This window comes from Nicotiana attenuata, chromosome 8 (genome assembly GCF_001879085.1).
Source record: "Nicotiana attenuata strain UT chromosome 8, NIATTr2, whole genome shotgun sequence".
In the NCBI taxonomy this organism is placed as follows: Eukaryota; Viridiplantae; Streptophyta; class Magnoliopsida; order Solanales; family Solanaceae; genus Nicotiana; species Nicotiana attenuata.
Window position 1 is genome coordinate 912903 of NC_031996.1, and position 19495 is coordinate 932397.

The 19495-nt window shown below is 37.0% G+C and overlaps 3 protein-coding genes across 3 annotated transcripts; all 3 read right to left on the minus strand.

The window, feature by feature from the left end:
- On the minus strand, positions 937-2835 carry LOC109231743 (putative pectate lyase 2). The gene is made up of 4 exons (XM_019397376.1): positions 2119-2835; positions 1786-1889; positions 1577-1706; positions 937-1394 (listed from the first exon to the last, which is right to left on the minus strand). The coding sequence occupies exons 1-4, from the start codon at positions 2812-2814 to the stop codon at positions 1179-1181; spliced, it is 1146 nt and encodes a 381-aa protein (XP_019252921.1). The 5' UTR covers positions 2815-2835; the 3' UTR covers positions 937-1178.
- On the minus strand, positions 4474-5155 carry LOC109231744 (stigma-specific STIG1-like protein 1). The gene has a single exon (XM_019397377.1). The coding sequence runs from the start codon at positions 5101-5103 to the stop codon at positions 4597-4599; it is 507 nt and encodes a 168-aa protein (XP_019252922.1). The 5' UTR covers positions 5104-5155; the 3' UTR covers positions 4474-4596.
- Positions 14663-15253, minus strand: LOC109231745 (stigma-specific STIG1-like protein 1). The gene has a single exon (XM_019397378.1). It carries the CDS (start codon positions 15220-15222, stop codon positions 14818-14820), a length of 405 nt encoding a protein of 134 aa, XP_019252923.1. The 5' UTR covers positions 15223-15253; the 3' UTR covers positions 14663-14817.

Sequence of the window (19495 nt, forward strand, 5' to 3'; positions counted from 1 at the left end):
ACCTTATTATGACCAAAGCAAGGCACTTACATCCGAAATAGCTATAAAAGGAGAGGACTGAACAGTTGTAGGGACACGAAAGATCATCTGAATATACTTTGGTTTACTTGTTTTGTTTAATTATATTCTGGCTATCCAAATTACTTTCGTTTATACATTCTTGCGATTATCAGCAACCAGTGTTCTTCTAAATTATAGCTTTAATCAAAATTCCATTGTTTGGTTAAACATATACACTCACGATGTAAACACCTGGCTAAAAGGTATGTTTAGGTCAATCAAAATTATGATGTGTCTGCCGGGAGTTGAACTCGGGTCTATTGCTTAGAAGGCAATTATGTCACGATCAAAATCTCACCTTAAGGATTATGATGGCACCTAATCTCTAAAACTAGGTAAGTCAATCACTTACAATATTTAAACCATTAAAACAAATTATTATGAAGCAGAATTTAATATAAATGAGAAATTTAAAGTGATACATGTCAACACGGCGATAATCACTACAAATCCCCAAGACTAGGAGTACAGAGTTACGAACTCTAACCGAATGCATAGAAATATTTCAAAATACAATACTATTCGGATAGAAATTGACAGTATAAATATAAAGGAAAGGATTCCAAGGGACTGCGACGATCAAGCAGCTCCATCTTGAATCCTCGCGATCAAGAAGGTAGCTATGTCTGGGTATGCTCACTTGTAACAACCCCTTTGAGAGGGTGCTACTAATTATCCTAACTGTTGGAGTAAAAACACTTGTTTTAGGTCAATCTATTTAATTGGTTATCTTGAGCAAATGGTAAATAATATGTTATAAGAGGTTAAAATACATAGATAGTGTAAAAAATTATTGTATAGTGCATATAACTTAATAAATCCTTTATTTTTATCAGCTTAAGGAATAAAAATAAAAGACAAAAAGGGCCAGAGCAATTGCACAATATCTGTATTGTTCCTACTAAGCATATATTTACATAAAAGTTTTTTTAAGGATCAATGGAATATCCAAAATGGATCTCAACACAGTACTCTTTAGTACTCATCTCATTCTCAGGGATTCTAATTTTTAAGACTCCCCGTTTTTGGTAGAAGAAAAACAAAGTTCGAGCGTATATAAAAGAAAAATAGCCTGCACTTCCAGGCCAGAATCGCAAAAACAAAATTAAAATTCAAAGTTAACATTTATAGGATGTGCAACGTAAAGGTCCAGCATCAGCAGTTAAAGAAGGAACCATAGATCCATCAGCCACAGGAAATGACTGAGCCTTTGAGTAATATGGATTAGTACTTCCATATCCAGATGGTATAAAATATGCTCCATTCATAAATTTATCCTTTGAAGACCTCCACTTCCAATTCTTCCACCCATTCTTTGCTTCCCTCTTCGTAACCTAAGAAAGTAAGAACACAACAATAATTAATATTCATGCATGATTATTAGTCTGTTATAGACGACCTTAATAAAGCCGATAATATATTAATTATTGATAGTATCAATGTTTATAAGAAAACAAAAGGTTAATATAGTTGACATGCATGGATTAATGGGAATATAGATAATTATCTAACTCACTTGTGTGGATTTATATGCCATGAAATAATTTCCTTCACTGAAGATGGTTGGATTTGCACTTCCACCAATAGCATACATTAACCATTTTTCGTACCGATTGTTGGCCACATGAGCATAACCTAGCCGCACTCTGCATGTACATATTTATCTTACGTGAGAAGTCGTAATCTTCAAATAAATAAATAAATATGTAGAGAAATCATATTTACCTAGGCATTCGTTCTATTAAACCAGGGCCAAAGTAGTTGAAGGCTACCGTCACTTTCATAATCTTGTCTTCTTTATTGTTGTCATTGTGCCCAAATAACATAACCTGCTCATCAGATTTCTTTCAGTATTAGTTAACCCCAAAAGAAAAGGGACAAATTGAAAATCACGGTTTACACTAACTAGCTTATTTAACTCGAATCGGATAGACATTTAATTTGCAGCTTAATAGTGCACCCTATCCATTCCTTAAGTGCAGATTCTAGTTATCTTTTAATCACGATTTCACCCACATTAATTAAACAGACTAAGTAGAAAAATTAATTTACACGTACTTTATCATGCTGAGTGAAGTAGTTGTTGGAGATGGTAACAGCAGTAGAAGCATGAATAACGTCAATAAGGCCATCGGTACAACGTGCAAGATAGCAGTGGTCGATCCAAACATGAGAAGATTGAAAAATATCAATGCCGTCTCCATCGGCGCCGCCACGTTGGCCGGCATGCACCGGACTATCCCGCACAATGCCCTTTTTACCAGGCTTACAATCATGGATGCTAATTCCATGTATAATCACATGGCTAACATGCGCAATTGTGATACAAGGTCCATATGCAATCTCCACTTTAGCTCCTCTTCCATCTATAGTCTTGTAACTATTGATCATAAGCTCATTCTTTAATGTTATAACCATGTTTTTGGCGAAAGTAATCCATAGTGGTTTGGATTGGATTACACCATATCTTAGTGTACCTGGTTTAGGGTTTACGGGGTCGTCCGATGGATTAGTAACGACATATATGGCACCGGATTTCCCTCCGATGGCAGCTTTGCCGTAGCCGACGGCGCAATCAGCCAATGCACGGCGGTTCCTGGCCCAATTTGATTTGGTACGCCAACAAGAATCAATCACATTCATAGTTTTTTTAGTAGTAGGTGCATAACTATAAGGAATAGGTGCATAATACTCGGCTTGTAAAGTTGATATACCCAAAAAAAGAAGAGTAAGTACAAGTGCTAAAGAAGCCATGATGATTAGGGAAATTAGAGGTTGAGCATACAAACTATGGGAATTGTTGATATTCGCATATATATATTAGGGTGTGACAAGGTGGTGGCCACGACGATAGAATATTGAGACTAATTCTTTTTGCAACATTTGGTCAGCATTTTCGCTAAGATTTTGGGGAGCATTAGTAGACGTGATAGCACGAGCTTTGGATGATTGACTTTTTGAGAGATTTAATTAGTCTTTTTCATTCTTTTAAAACGCTTAATTGGGATTTGACCTCTCTCTTAACTAGTAGTAATATTTGACTTAGAAGAATAAAGTTATTTTTAAATTCCTAATGTTCATTGAATACTGCTTAATTATTGTGCAATAATTTAAGACAACTTGTACGGAAAGAACCAGATTTGTCTTCCTTAGTTGCGGCAGTTTCAAGGATTTGTCTCCAGATTCAAATGAATTTTGGACGAATCAACATAAGATAAAAATTAAAAATTTGATTCGGAAATAAAAAGATAAAAAGTAATTTGAGATAACGTGGATCAAGCAGAAAAGCAAAAACCAATTGATAATTACATATTTGGAGTGTCTATCTTTGGAAAGTCTCTTGAACTAAAGTTCATTGCTGCATCTCAAAGGAACAGTTAATCAGCTTCTAGGAGATCATCACAGTTCAAATCACAGTATGTTGGTTCTTTATTTCAATTAAATATGTGAAAAATAAATATGTTCTAAAACTCCATGGCTGCCTATGTATATACTAGGAGCCTATTGGACTTTAGGAACATAATCATAGGAGCTAAGCGCGCTTTCTCTCTCTCTCTCTCTTTTATTTTTTTTGGTTTTCCTGACAATTATTCTCTTTGAAAGATCGCGTCAAAGCTAATTGGCATGTTAATATGGATTTTTCTAAGAGGTAAAAGGATAGAAAAAGAAGGTAAAATAAACCTACACACATCGGGTGTTTACACCAAACTATATTAATTTATCATGGTTAAATGATAAATTAAAGCAATAATGTGTATTAATTAGCTATGATTTAGTGATAAATATGTTTATGAAAATATGTAATATGTATTTATTGAGTTGATTTAAACACTGAGTGAGGATGATAGTGTCGCTTCCTATTTTAACTCCAACGCTTCAAATAAGGTTCTTAAGTGACGTGCCCAACATACTTGTGATATGTTCGTGGACCTAGTAAATGGAGGTGGAGTTTTGAAACTTCCTAGTCTGTCTGTTTTTAAACTAAAGTTTAACCAGACGTTGATTAAATTCTTATATATACTGATAATGATAATGATCCTCCAGTTGATTCTATGATGCTAAGTACTTCTTAGGATGTTATTTTATGAGAACATATGTGATCATATTTTCACCAATCTAAGCTAATGGAAGACGACTTCTCTGTCTTCGTACGTATAAGTACTATAGGCCATAAAGCTTGTAGCATATTAATCACATAGTAGCTTAATTATTTCTTCATATTTTACTTCATCCATAATTGTTTATCAACTATTGTTATTTCCTGGAAATAAGAAATCAAAGAAAAACAACTCGTTTATAATATATAATTTCTTTTTAAGAAATGAAACTGTGCTTAATTAATTTCATGCAATATTACAATATCAAAAGTGAAATGAGAAATACAAGAATGAAACAAAGAACTAATAATGTGGCATAGCCTTATTTGATACACAATAAAAGGAATGACTACTTATAATTAATCAGATACAAATAAAACATTAAATTCTAGAACCAAATAAATGATATAATCTTCCTAATTAATACTCTGAGTATACTCTAATTTGCATAGCTGCACATTCCATAGACACAAGCACTGCCTTTCTGGCACTTGTTATTGCAACCCCCACAATGCCTCTTGTGAAACAAAGTGTTAACACACTGCCCTTTACAACAAGTCTCATTATACCTGCATTTCTTCCCACAAAATCCACAATTTTGTTTGTCTGTGAACACATTTACACATTTCTTCTTGCAGCAGAATGGCCCCGGGCTGCCTTTGGCACGACATATTCTAGGGTTCTTGTTACAAGTCATTCGTTTTTGTATTGTTTTGGACTTATAATAAGGTGATTTTTGTGATAAAAAACGACTAGCCCCTCGAATGGATGATGAACTTTCATCAGTTTCATTTAAGGGGATATCAAATAATTCAGCCATTTCAGCTTCATTGTCATCTTTTAGGAGTATTTCTTCTTCTTTATCGACAGATGATGCTACTGAAAGTATACTGCTTGATGCCATTATCATGGCTAACAAAAAGAAAATTTTGAAATACGTGCTCATTGCTTCTTATGATGGGATGAAAAGAATGCAAATATCAAATATAGTGAAATGTTTGGATGGAAATTGGAGAAGAAGGAAAGAGTATATATAGAGGAAAAGATTTGCATAGAGGAACTATTTGACTCCTGTTAGTGGAGTGGTCTTTGTTCACGGCTATGTACAATACATAAAGTCAAATTAAATAGCTAACCAAAATTAGGCACTTCCATATAATACAATGTATTAGATTTCAGTAATATTTCTATATAGCTGCTATATTTTATAAAAGCCTCCGCATTTAGTTGACAATGTGAAAATAATCTACCTTGTAAGATAAGCAAATAACATTACGATTTCCTATCGTATTTAATTAATTAATCATGACTTAGTTTTGTTAAATCTATGTGAATGCCCGAAGCATTTTAGCAGTATTATTTAGGCAAGGTCTTAGTTTTGTTAAATCTATGTGAATGCCCGAAGCATTTTAGCAGTATTATTTAGGCAAGGTTTTGACGTGTGTTGACTTTTATATACTATACTCCATATAACAGGTACAGAAGCACTAAACTACCAAGTGTACATTCTATTTGACTTGCAATATAGTTCTAATATTGGAACTTAGGAGTTGACCCATTAATGTATCCAATTGTTTGAACTTCTACAATTGTCATAGGAACACATAAATTGACTTAACATTGTTTCCAAAGATTTATGGGCTGGCAAGGAATACACAATTCTACCACTCGAGAACTTGCCTGATCCCCAAGTTAACACTACCTTAGAAGGATTAATTAACTGTTCAAGCATATGTTATAACTTGTCTTTTTAGGTTACTAATTTACTTATCGTGGACAATTAATTATATTTCTCTTGTAAATGATTTGATAGTGTAAATTTTTTATTTACTCTATCATATCTATAAAAGTTAAACTCCTTGTTTACGTCTCCAATTTTCACAAGTTTTGTCTCAATGTCATTCGGTTGGAGAAAACTACCATTAATTGTTTGACCAAAAAGTATTAAGCTTTTTGTTAAACCAATTAATAAGAATATAGAGGATAAATCTTAGCCAAGGATAATTAACTCAATATTGAACATCAAAGCACATCGAATAGGAGAATAAGATATAATCAAGCTCATGAACTTTCAAGATTCATGAAAGATATCAAATATAAATAAAATGCTTACATTCATGATGTATTGTCCCGTAATGTAAAAATAAAGGAGGAACAGAGAGAATGCCATTAATAGTTGCAGGATCTATCGTTATTGATTCAAGAAAGACGATTATAAAGATTTGTCGCCAAGATCTACAACTTCTCGTATTTTTCTCCCATAGCCTTCTCTGGTTCTTCTGTCTTTTCCTTCACTAGGAGAGAGATCCCCCTTTCTTGTTATCTTCTTCCTATTTATATAGTAATTATTCCCTTTTACCCAACGGTTCTTAGCGAGAGGGCTTTTGTTTGTTCATAGTGCGTTGGGTCGTTCCCCTTAAATGTCACGACATATGCCTCGCCGTACAAGCTTTTTGATAGTTCGATCTCGGCAGAGGCCGAGATACTTGTTGTTATGACGTCTTATGAGTACGACAATGGCTCAAATGACTCCTCGCCATTCCTTTTAATACTGATCCACGCATGGTCAGATTTCGACCCATACAGTTAGTCCCTCCGCCTATTGAGGTCGCCTCTTGGCGAGCTCGATGGGTGGACTCTGTTGATTTGAGAAGGAGAGATCTGAACGCGTTGTGCGAGAGACGAGCACCTCATGGAGAGGTAGCAACGTGACGTTTCTAGAGCTGCATCAGACCGTTACGTCATTTTAGAATGTCATTAATATTTCTCATGCGTCATTATGGCGCACGTTCCTTTTGCTTCGCATCGTTTCCCGTGCCCTTTCAGTTTTCTAACTGACGGTGCTTGGTTTTCCTGCTCAGGGCATTTATATCCCTATAAATAGGGGTGAATCCCTCATTTGAATGTTACGTTTCTTAATCGTTCAAGAGAGAACTTTGCAACCCTTCTTCTCCAGTTTCTTAAATTTCTGTTTCCGTTAGGATTTGCTGTGTCCACCACCCTTTTCCCTTATCATTCTGATTTCTTTCGGTCAAAGAGAAAATGGCTAGTGTTTCTTCTAACTCCGATTGAGCTGGTGGTGCTCCGGTGCCGGAAAGTGATGCACCTCTAATCGAAGAGGGGGTGGAGATAGTGGAGGGTGTGGGCTTTCCGACGGTGGATGAGGTGGTCCCCCGCCCGGGGAAGGCAAGAACCGACTTTAATAGCCCTGCTGGAGACGAGCCGGAGCCCATTCCTTCCATGATGGACGCTACGGCGCTCACGGTGTTCAAAGCCAAATGGGGGATCCCTGATCATATTGAAATGGTACCGGCGAATAAGGACATAGTGCACTTACACCGCCCGGGCTACTACACGTTTTATACGTATCCCTTTGTCATTGGTACACGCTTCCCCTTCCTTCCTTGGTGGTGGATTTCTACTGCTTCTATGAGGTGTGCCCGGCTCAACTCTCTCCATACGCGTACAAAATTTTCCTTATGCTCATCAAGTATGCGTAGCTGGCCGGCCGAGGAATCTCTCTAGGACATATGTTTCATCTCTTCGCTCCCCATTTTCTTTGGGGTACAATGATTCACATGCGTCACCGAGGAACCAAGAATTTGGTGGTGAAAATGGACGACAAGGCAAATCGTCGCTTTTGGGAGAGCTTCTTCTACATCCGAACAGAGCACGTCGTATCGAACCCGGCGGGGTTTCCTGAGACATGGAATTTCGCCCGTAGGTTTTATTTCTTTTTTACTTTATGCATTTTCTCTTAAGATGGTCGTCTATCTTTAATGACCTTGTTGAGAGTTTATTTATGTTCTTGTAGCCGAGAGAGTACCTCCTCCGCTAGTTGTTGATATTCGCGAGTGGGTGAGCGCGATTCTTCCCCATACGGTGGGGATTCGTGCATGGGCGTCTTTCCATGAGAGGTTCGGGCGCAAACCTCTTGTTGGTGAGTTGGTGAGTTGTGGTCCGTTACTTTGTTCTTTGCTCCGTATTCTCTTTTACCTTATCTTGCTTGATTAAATCTCTTCTCATTGGTAGGTCGGAGAGGAGTGAGAAGGGCGAGGGCTCCTGCGCTCACTTTTCGCCAACCGGCTTCCTCTACCCGACCCGTTCAAAAGGCACCTACGGATGAGAGCACCCAACGCGTGGTTGCACGGCAGACCACGTCGGCGATCGTGCCTGTTCGTTTGGAGGTTGCTCCCCGGTCAAATACTCCGATTCTTGTCGTTCGATCAACGGGCGAGCCTTCTCGTAACATTAGCAAAGAGGCACCGTCAATGAGGCGGAGGTTGTCAGAGGGGGCGTCTTTTGTTGAGACGTCCTTGAGGGGCGACCCTACTTTGGCGGTATCTGGAGCTGGCGGTGACACCGGCTGGGGTGCAGAGACGACGCCTGTTCCGGTTCCGGAGGAGACCACTGTGGTAGGGGAACATAATTCGGGGCTGCCGCGGTTGTTCCGAGCGGCCCATCGCCATCTCGACATAATCGCGCCCCTTCTTCGGCTAATGAGAGGGGGAGGGGCGTGGTTGTGGATGATTATGGATCGGATTCAGACATCGACCCTGAGGATATGAGGATGTTCAAGGAAGGCTTTACCAGGTTCAATGTAATGGCGGAAGGTCCTTCTCGTGTGCTCGAGATTCCATCGGATTTTGACCTTTTGAAGGACACGTTGGAGTTGGTGCCTCAATTCGACGTTCTATATTCTGCCGCCGAAAGTGAGTCTCTTCGGGAGATCAATGATTCTGCTTTGTCACAAGGTGTGGCCGGGATGGCCTTGAGGGTGAGTTTCTTTTTTCCATTTTCTTTATTTAGTGTTATTTTGTCTTCGATGATGCCTCCCCTCTTTTTCTTCCCGCTCCTTGTTTGCAGACTTACATGTTGGAGATTGAGAGTGCTCGCAGGGCTGAGACTAGGAACGAAGTCTTTTTGAAAATGGCCGTGAAGTATCGCAAGTATCGCGACAAGTGCCGTGAGATGCATGCTAGCTTAGGGCGGGCGGTAACACTCAGTCTGTTAGGGAAGAGTTAGAGAAAAGGGACGAGGAACTGATGCGGTCTATCCGCAGATGCAGCGAGCTTGGGGAGTTACTCCATGCCAAAAACGAGGAGCTCGAAGTGGGCAAAGGGGTTGCGGCGGAATGTGAAGACCTTCAGGCGAAGGTGCGGTCTCTCCAAGCCGAGCTTGATCAAAATTGCCACCAGGGTCGCCGATTTAAGTGCAGAATGGACAGAGAAGGTGGCCGAGCTAGAAAAGAAGGTGACCGAGTAGGAGAGGTCGAGGGGGCTCGGGTGTCGGCTATAGCGAGGGCGGCAGCACTGGAAGACACTATCCGCGTCCTTAGGTCCGAGCAAGAATCTGAGAGGGCAACGGCCACACTGAGGGAGGCGCGACTCGAGGAGCGTATTGGTGAAATTGATAGGGAAGATTCGAGCTTGGGATACCGGGTCGTGGCTTTTGAGACCGAGAAGGCGCAACTGTTGGCCTAGGATATCCCTCAAGAATCCGCCTTTGCTACTGTCCCCCGCCGTTCGTATGAGCTATGGGTCCATGCTGAGGCCCAACGATATATATACAAGGGTTTGTGGGAGGCGGGAGTTTTCCTGAAGCCGCTTTCAAAGATGCTCGGGCGAAGGCGTGCGAGGCTCGTCTTGCCTGCGGTTACGACCCTGCGACACCGGAGGCCGGTGAGGATGCTGAGATCGAAGATGGACTTCCTTCTGACGGTGATGTTGGGGAGAACGACGGTGGAGATGATGCCGAATGAAAAAATTTCTTGCAGCTTTTGTACTTAGTCTTTTTTTTTTGTTGATGTTTGTTTTCACATTTTTCTTGGGGGCCCGCTTTTGGCCCTTTGTAAGGCGCAGCTGCTGCGTATGTACATTTTATGAATAAAATAGTCGCTTTGCCTTGGGTTATGTATCTTTTGAATTTCTTTCTCCCTTCTCCCCCCTTTTTTTTCCTTGAAAAAGATCTTCGGACTTCCCCGCAATGAGTCCTTGATTTTTACTTGGGGGTTGGAATGAGGTCGAGCTTAGAGCGATTCGAGCGAGATCGAATGTGAAGTAATTCGGGCGAGGTTGAATGTGAATTAATTCGAGCGAGGTCGAATGTAAAGTATTTCGAGCGAGGCCGAATGTAAAGTAATTCGAGCAAGGTCGAGTGTGAATTAATTCGAGTGAGGTTGACTTCTGATTTGCCATTTTGGGCGAAATCAGTTTTGACTTATATATTCGAGCGGGGTCGAATTTTGCTTTCGCCTAGTGCTGTCAATAAGGGTGTTAAGTCGAGCGAGGTCGAAATGTTTCCCGTCGGGCAATGGCCGCAAGGGTGTTAATTCGAGCGAGATCGAGTTGTAACCCATTGGGCGATGGCTGATGGTCGTAAGGTGTTAATTCGATCGAGGTCGAATTGTAACCCATTTGGCGATGGCCTATGGCCGTGAGGGTGTTAAATTGAACGAGGTCGAATTGTAACCCGTTTTGAGTTTGAGCGTAGTCGAATTTTCCTTTTACTTGGCGATGGTGCGTGTTTGCCTGATGCCTCACTTTTATTGGAGAACATCACTCATTACTGCATTGTTTATGCGTGGGTTGGGGTGAGTCCTGGTTTGTTTACTTTCGCTTTCATTGGAGAATTTTGTGCGTCGGGATGAATCCCGGTTTGTTTAATTTTGCTTTCATTAGAGAATATTGCGCGTTGTTGCATTGTGTATGCGTTGGTGGAGTCCCAGTTTACCTAGTCCTTTCTTTGCTCGACCCGGAGAGGCCGTGATCGGGACGAACGACGAACTCATATGCTTGGTCTTCTGGGTACCCTGGAACCAAACGAAGTTCAGACGTGATTCGCAATATTTAGTCGGCTAAATTGGTGTAAGATTGTCATGGCGAATATACATGCAAGATTTTCGAGTTCAAGTTCTATTTGTGTCGGAGGGACGGTAGTTCCACGGGCTCATCGCTTAGTCCCAGCTCATGGAGATTTTCTTTAATAATACTAGCTGGTTTTTCCGTCGTTTGTGTGTTATTTGCCGTACGGTATGGTGAGGATGGTTTTGCTTGGTGCGTTCGGTGGTGTTTGTTCCTTATTCGCTTACCTGCGAGAATGCTTGTATTCCTTGCCCATTCCATTAAGATAAAAACGACAAGTTAGATCCAAACGAAATTGCATGTTACCTTGACCTGGTAAGTCGGTGAAGGGGGAAGTGCGTCGTAGGGCTGCTTGCTTCATCCCGTGCTCGAATGGCGACTTCGAATTTGGTAGCCGTGTTGGCTTTGACGTTAGTCGCGTCTAGGATTCTCGTGGGTTGAATCTACTTTGCCCGTGGGGATCCCGAAACCGAGTCCCAGTCCAATCCCGTCCGATATGTGCAAACAATAAGAGAAACATGTCATATCTGTTCATACATTACATAGTGCGTATGGGTACGAAAATAAGGCAGGACACACCCGTTATTTCAAAGAATCACATAGAGGCTATCATCCCTTCCCTAGAGGTGTGAATACAGGTCGGTATTTAAATTAGATACAACAAGTAGGATTGCGGGCGTGCTAAGTGCGTAGTGGCCGTAATCCCACTTTGAGTACTCACGCGACGTGCCGAACCCATCACTGCAGCCGAGGCGTGGGTTTTGCTTAGACATCAGACCTAATTTCGATTTCATGTAGAGATCTGACCCAGATTGGTTTGGTTATCTCAAAAGCTTATCTATCACTTTTTCGAGTTGGTGTTTATACTGAGATGGTGTGGTTATGACAGCCGGGAAGTGACACTTTGGCTAGTTTTAGATCTAGAGGAAACTAAAATTTTGGCTAAGAAATCTCCATAGACGGCGCCAAATTATTTGACCAAAAAGTACTAAGCTTTTCGTTAAACTAATTAATAAGAATATAGAGGATAAATCTTAGCCAAGGATAATTAACTCTAGATTGAACATCAAAGTGCATCGAATAGGAGAATAAGATATAATCAAGCTCATGAACTTTCAAGATTCATGAAAGATATCAAATATAAATAAAATGCTTACATTCATGATGTATTGTCCCGTAATGTAAAAATAAAGGAGGAACAGAGAGAATGCCATTAATAGTTGCAGGATCTATCGTTATTGATTCAAGAAAGACGATTATAAAGATTTGTCGCCAAGATCTACAACTTCTCGTGTTTTTCTCCCATAGCCTTCTCTGGTTCTTCTGTCTTTTCCTTCTCTAGGAGAGAGATCCCCCTTTCTTGTTGTCTTCTTCCTATTTATATAGTAATTATTCCTTTTTACCCAACGGTTCTTAACCAGAGGGCTTTTGTCTATTCATAGTGCATTGGGCCGTTCACCATAAATGTCACGACATATGCCTCGCCGTACAAGCTTTTAGATAGTTCTATCTCGACAACGGCCGAGATACTCGTCGTTATGACATCTTATGAGTACGACCATGGCTCAGTTGACTCCTCGCCATTCTCGCCATTCCTTTTACTGTTGATCCACACGTGGTCAGGTTTCGATCCATACATTAATCATATCCATGTTGCATTAATTGCTTTCTTGTGAGAATTGTGAGTACCTTAGTAATTAGACAAAAGTTAAAGTTCCATATCAATAACCATTATACGTTTTCTTCGGAAGTAGTATTTTGTAATCCTTATACTTGATATTTTTTATATTTTTTTTTGCGTATCCTTATACTGAAGTTGAAAATTAATTTCATTCATTGGAAATGTCTTTAACCGTGAGTCGTTTCTGAGTAAGAATTTCGCAGGAAAGTTTTTAGTAGTATCAATTATGGTAAAAAATAAGCTATATGGGCACTCTCTTCAAAATAAAAATTCTTTCAATAATTCTATAATGTAAGTACATCCAGTAGGATATGAGGACCGCAATAGAACATAACTATAACCTTATATGCCTAATAGGCATTTATTTGTTCAGACAAATTATTATTGTCTAAACATAAAAATATAATTATACTAATTAATGGCATATATAGCTAAAGTAACTATTATGCTTTCAAATCCCACAGTGCCCTGCGTATTTTTTTCCAAACAAAGTCTTAACGCAGAAGCCTCTGCAGCAAATCTCATTGAAGTTGCACTTCTTCCCACAAAAACCACAGTTTTCTTTGTCCATTAAAAAGTTCATGCACTTATTCTTGCAACAGAAGGGGCCTGGACTACCCTTGGCAAGGCATATTTTAGGGTTCTTGCTGCATGTAAATTTGCTTCCAAATATTCTCTCATGAATTCTCCAGAAATGAAAGTTTTCCTTAGCAACAGAATTACCTGCTGTTCCTCGAAGTGTTGTTTTATGTGTATCTTTTTTACCTAAGCTAATTGGATCAGCTTTCACTGCTTCATCAGCCATATTGTTATTGTCTGCTTCTTCTTTCATTAGCATTGTTTGCTCTTGAATTGATGCTGAAAGGGTGGCAGCAAATGCCATGAAAATGGCAAGAAAAACGAAGATAGCTAAGTTCTTCATTATGGGAATTAGTGAAACTTTTTAACTTACCTTAATTAGTAATTAGGGAAGTATGAGAAGATTGGATGGGTTGTGGAGAAGAAGGTGAATGGTATTTATAGATAAACTTTTGCATGGAGTTATTGAATGTATTAAGGTTCTTGATTAATTATGAAAAAGCACGACCAACATTCTTTGGATGGAAAGATTGTGACTCACCAAAAAAAGCAAAACTGGTAGAAATGTAGAATGTAGCGAAGAAGTGATTGATAGACAATATATGTTGGTTTTCCGTATTAAAAAGTCACCATTTTAACTACAAAGTTAACTATAATTCACCAGAACATTTAAAAAGTAGTTGAAACGAGAAAGTAACAATGAAATATTATACCCTACAATACTGTGATCATTAGTCAAATCAATATCATGTGATTACTTGGTTTTATTCAGTGTTTCTGCCTCATTTTTTTTTAATTTGTGTTGGCAGAAATTTAATTTTAGACAATTCGTGAACAGAGATACAGTCCGCTCAGAACTTTGTAAAATTTAGTATTATAATCTTTCCACTGCCAGTGGCCTTTCTAGATTAGACAGGATATCATGTATCTTTTCAGACTTAAATACTCTAAATCACAACATAAATGAGGATGCATACATAAATTTTTTCAATAGAAAAGCTTTGGATTGGGTACACACGTACGTGTATCTGTCCCTTCTTCATGTAATGCTTTTGTTATACAATATGAATAGAGATCTTTCTAACCCTTCGCTACATATAATGCGATTTTATGTATTTAAAAGTGATATGTCTAATCTTCTGCACATAAGGCAGTTTTATTAAAAAATTGCATTTTGAGTTGTTACTCCATATTACAGATCCATTAAAACTTAATTTGTTTTCTGGGAATCAAAATATGGACACTATTATCAGCTTCGGACAAGAACACACTGTATAATAACTCTGCTGTATATTGTGAACTCAAAGCACAAACAATTATCTTTCTTCTTCTAGTAATATTTTATTTCAAGGAATAAGCATATAACTTCATCTATATGAGAACTAAATTTATATGTGGCTACACCACGTAATACAACTTAAAATATATATTTACCATACACACACAAGTTTTCCTAACTAGCCACCAATTGCAAATTTGCAACATAATTAAGCAGCAAGTGAATCTGCTAGTTGTTTAATTAATTAATTAGCTCTCTCTAAGCATAGTTGCACATTCCATAAGAACAGGAGCTTCCTTTCTTGCATGCATTGTTACACTTTCCACAGTGCCTCTTGTTGAAATATGTATTCACACACCATCCTTCACAGCACATTTCTGAATACCTACACTTCTTACCACATCTGCCACAATTAAATCTATCAGTCATAACATTCACACATGTTTTTCTGCAGCAATCTGGTCCAGGACTGCTCTTGGCAGAACAAACTCTAGGGTATTTGTCACATGTGTACATGTTATGACGAGGAGAAGAGCCCTTTCCTCTTTGATATGTTGCATCAAATCTTCCAAGAACTGATTCTTGGCTAGACATTGAAGGAAAGAGAGTAATGGTCATGGCAATTGAAACTAGGAGAACAAGTAGGAACCTGAACGACTTCATTTTTTGAGGCTAGGGGTTTAATTTGTAGATTTTTTTTACTAGCTAGCTCTATGTGAAGATGGAGGATTATATAATAATGTGGTATTTATAGAGAGGATTATGTAGAAATTTGTAAATGGTGGTCTCTATCATAGTCGTTACAGAAAATATAAGTCATGGAAGTTTGGCTAAAGAAGGAACGAAATTAATGTGCACAAAACTTGACATATTTTTCAAGAATAAGGAATAAGGAGATGAACCTTAAAATTGTACGGCAGCTATGACTAGGAGAGACTTTCTCCTATCGTTTAAAACTTAAAATCATAAATAATGAGAGTTTTTGGTAAGTTAAAGTGTAAAATAATCATAATTACATGCTACATGTTTAAAATTGAAGTTTGATATCGATTTTAGTTCATTGATTGATTAATTAATTAATACTGTTGACACCACATAAAAAGAATCCCTTATTCCAAAATAGACTTGTGGTGCAAGTGAAATAATAAGCTATTAACAGTGAGCCTTTTCTTAATTGGTCGCTACATGTAGTAATTATTCCTGTCCGAATTTCAAACCTTCAAATAAACTTGTTGATGGTAGTTTAAAACTTTAAAGTGATGTTGTTTGGTTGAAGCAACGGTAACGTTGAGCCCGGCGCAATATGTTCTAATTCTACACCTGCTAAATATGAGTTGTACTCTCTTAATTTTGGACAATCTTCATTATTGATTAAGCTTTTAAAGTTGAGTTACATACAAAATCTACTTTAATAAGTGTAATATTTGGAAACCTCGTTCTTGGTGTTGAGTTATACGGTTGCCTCGTATGACTTGTATAAATGCTTTTTAAAGGCCCGTTTGGTACGAGGGATAAGGAATAATTAATTTCGAAATTAAATTTGATGATGAGTTTATCTCATGTTTGGTTGGGATAAAATCTCGATATAAGTAATCTCAGAATTTTAGTATTATATTCTTATACCTATGTGAGAATGGGATAATAATTCCGAGATAATTAATTTCAGGATAATAAATTATTTTCCAACCAACCGACCCTAAGAGCTTATAAAGATCTTGAATTATACTCATCTACCACTGATATCTTTAAGAGTTTGAGTTAGATGCTCAAATTCTATCACACGTTGCAAACTTGCAATTTCATTTCCATTGCATAATGCCCCCTTCCTCTGTTTACTGCACCTTTCTCTAACTATTCACGAGTTCACCCACCAGAATCATTATAGTAAGAAAGAACAACAAAAAAAGTGATGATCTCAATGCAACTTTGACGGTATAAACGTATAATAAACAACATTATCAAGACATTCGATCCATATGAAATGAAAAAACATAAGGAGAAAGAGTTGGTTTCTTTCTTTTATTTCCTTTTTTTTTCTTCTGGTTATTGCCTTTCTTGTATAATTTCTATTGTGGTCGTGATTAATTAAAAGTATTTTACAAGACGCCTAATTAAAACCACTAATAGGAATTTGACAAGACAATGGCGTGATATCTAGAATTATAGGGGTATTAGATGAATATGAAACACCAAACAAGTAGTCAAATTCCCTTTCCAGAATTTGCACCTTATTTCGTCTGACAAAAATGAGAGTTTTTGTTTTCCAATTTATCAGTTACATGTGCACTTATAATATGCAGACTTTTAGAGTAACACGTTCATCTTTGCCTTCAGGCCCTTGTGCTGAAATGCTTGTCAATTTGCTCGGCTATATTTGGATGATACCAACTTTATCTTTATTTTTCAATTGATTTGATTGTGACACACTAACAAAACTATTTACACCCCTTGACTTTGGGGCATTTGCATCTATATCCATTTTTTGGGTCACGTTTTAACTTATACCCGCTTTGCAAAAAAAATTACAAGCATACTTACTTTTCGCGTAACTTCGGGCATACGGGCCTGAAGTAGCAAAGGCAATCACCCAAACTTCAGTATTCTAGTAAACGGGCCTGAAGTAGCAAAAATTGCTGAACCAAGTGTTGGCTGAAGTTTTTGTTTGTAATTGCTGAACTTAAGCATTCTAGTAGCTGAAGTTTTGTTCTCTATTTGCTGAACTTCAGCATGTTTTAGCTGAAGTTTTGTTCTATATTTGCTGAACTTCATCATGTTTTAGCTGAAGCTTTGTTATGTTTGTGATGAACTTCAGGGTTGAAGTTTGTTTTGTAGTTGCTGAAGTTCAGCATTCTAGGAGCTGAAGTTTTTGTTTATATTTGCTAAACTTCAGCATTCTTAGAGCTAAAGTTCTAAAACAACAATGACAAGTTGTCATTAAGATCCAGTTGCTATAATAAAATTATCAGGAAATTCAACATTAAGAAGAACCATCTTTAATTCTTTTTTGGGTGAATGAAATTTCAGATGTACTTAACACAAAATTCGTACCTTAGTGCTAAATCACTGTGTATTTCATATTCAATCAATAATACTTACACAGAGTCTCATGTGTTTGAGAGAGAAAAAAAGAAGAAGGGGAGGAAAAGAAAGGAGGAAGAAAGGAGCGCACATGTGGCAGGAAGAAGGAGACGCCTAAAGTTGTAAAAATTAGAATATAGACTAAATAATTTTAAAAATATAGGTATAGGTTAAATGGGAGCGACCAAATAGGACGCTTGTGCAATTTTTAGCTTGACTTAAATCTCGTTGCTGTTATTCATAGTTCTTCTAAAGTAAATTTAAATGTCTAAACTCTTTTCGAAAAAATTCATATTTAATGCAAGGTAAAACATAAATACAAAATTTCCTTTCCCCGAGATAAAGGATCAACATTGACACTAGGAAGTCGGAAGAAGAAAACAAAAAATTCTCCTTTTCTTTTTTCTTTTCATTTTAAAGCTTAGAAGTACCAAATCAAATGGATTAAGGTGTTAAAATTGCCCATATACTATTTGAGTTGAGATTTTTTGTTACACTAGTTTTAGTATATGTGCGTTGCACGTGCATGCAATATCAGTCAATTAAAACTTGTATACGAGAAAATTGATTATGTAAAATATCAAATGACATTAAAATAAGATTCTTAAAATAACAATAACTTTAATGACAAAAATAAACACGATCAAATAAGTGTAGTATGGGTATTTTCTGAACTTGCAAAGATAATAAATAATTGAGTTAATTTACTTTTATATTATTTATAATTATAGGTACTTTATTATATGAGATAATAATACGTTAGTATATTGTTGAATCTAACCTAATCTCTCTTTCATAGATGATGTTGTTGGTCCTAAAAAGTTAAATTATTTATTTAGTGATATAACAAAAATAATGACTCTATAGTTTAATCATTGACGCGTTTACTTTATAATAATGAGAATAAATTACCAAGAACATTTAATAAAAAAAACTATGAAAAATATTTCTTAAGCTAATCAACAAGACCTATTTTTATAAGTTATAGAATTTAAGCTTGAATCTGTTTAAACAAAAGCTTGAATATTGAATTTACCTTTTATGTTTACACGATACAAATAAATTAAAAATCTCAAAAGTTTAATGAAAAAGGACAAACACCTCTAATTTGAAGGAATTAAAAGAAATCCTAAAAACGGAGAAGGACTATGAATTCATATAGGATACCTATAGGGATTTATGTTAACAAATGCTAAAAATATGGAAGCGTATGCCTATAAGATTCAATGACAATGCTTTTGTGTCTCTTAGTAACAAAAAAAAAAAAAAGGAATTATGAATAAAACATGTAAGAATTTTAGTCATCTTACATTATATACTTAATGAGGGGCTTTATAAAAACTAAAATTTTAATAAATTTAAAGTCCTAAATATTTGGAATATATACATATTCCTAAACCTAAAAGGAGGTAAAATTGCTTGAGAATTTTACCCCCAATAAATATTCCTAAACCTAAGGTGCACGAAAAGTTTACCTAAAATATTTATAGAGAATTAATGATTATTTTACCTAACATAATCATAAAGAATTATTAAAAGAAATATTCCTAAATCTCAAACAAATTTTCAATTTCTTTTTATAACTTAGAACCAAAAAGACTCCTAAACCTAGAAAAGGAACTGAAAATGCTTAAAACTTTTACCTAGATTACCTAGTTTTTTAATATATAATTAATTGTTGAAGTTTATGACCAAAAAAGTACCCTCAAAGACGTAAAAGTGCTTCAAACTTTATGTAAACGATTTTTTTGAAGCACTTTACAAAATATTTTGATTTTTCTTTTACAAATTATTATGTTACATAGTTGAAATAAGGAAGATTTTGATACATAAAATCTAGTTGACGTTGAATTCGTAA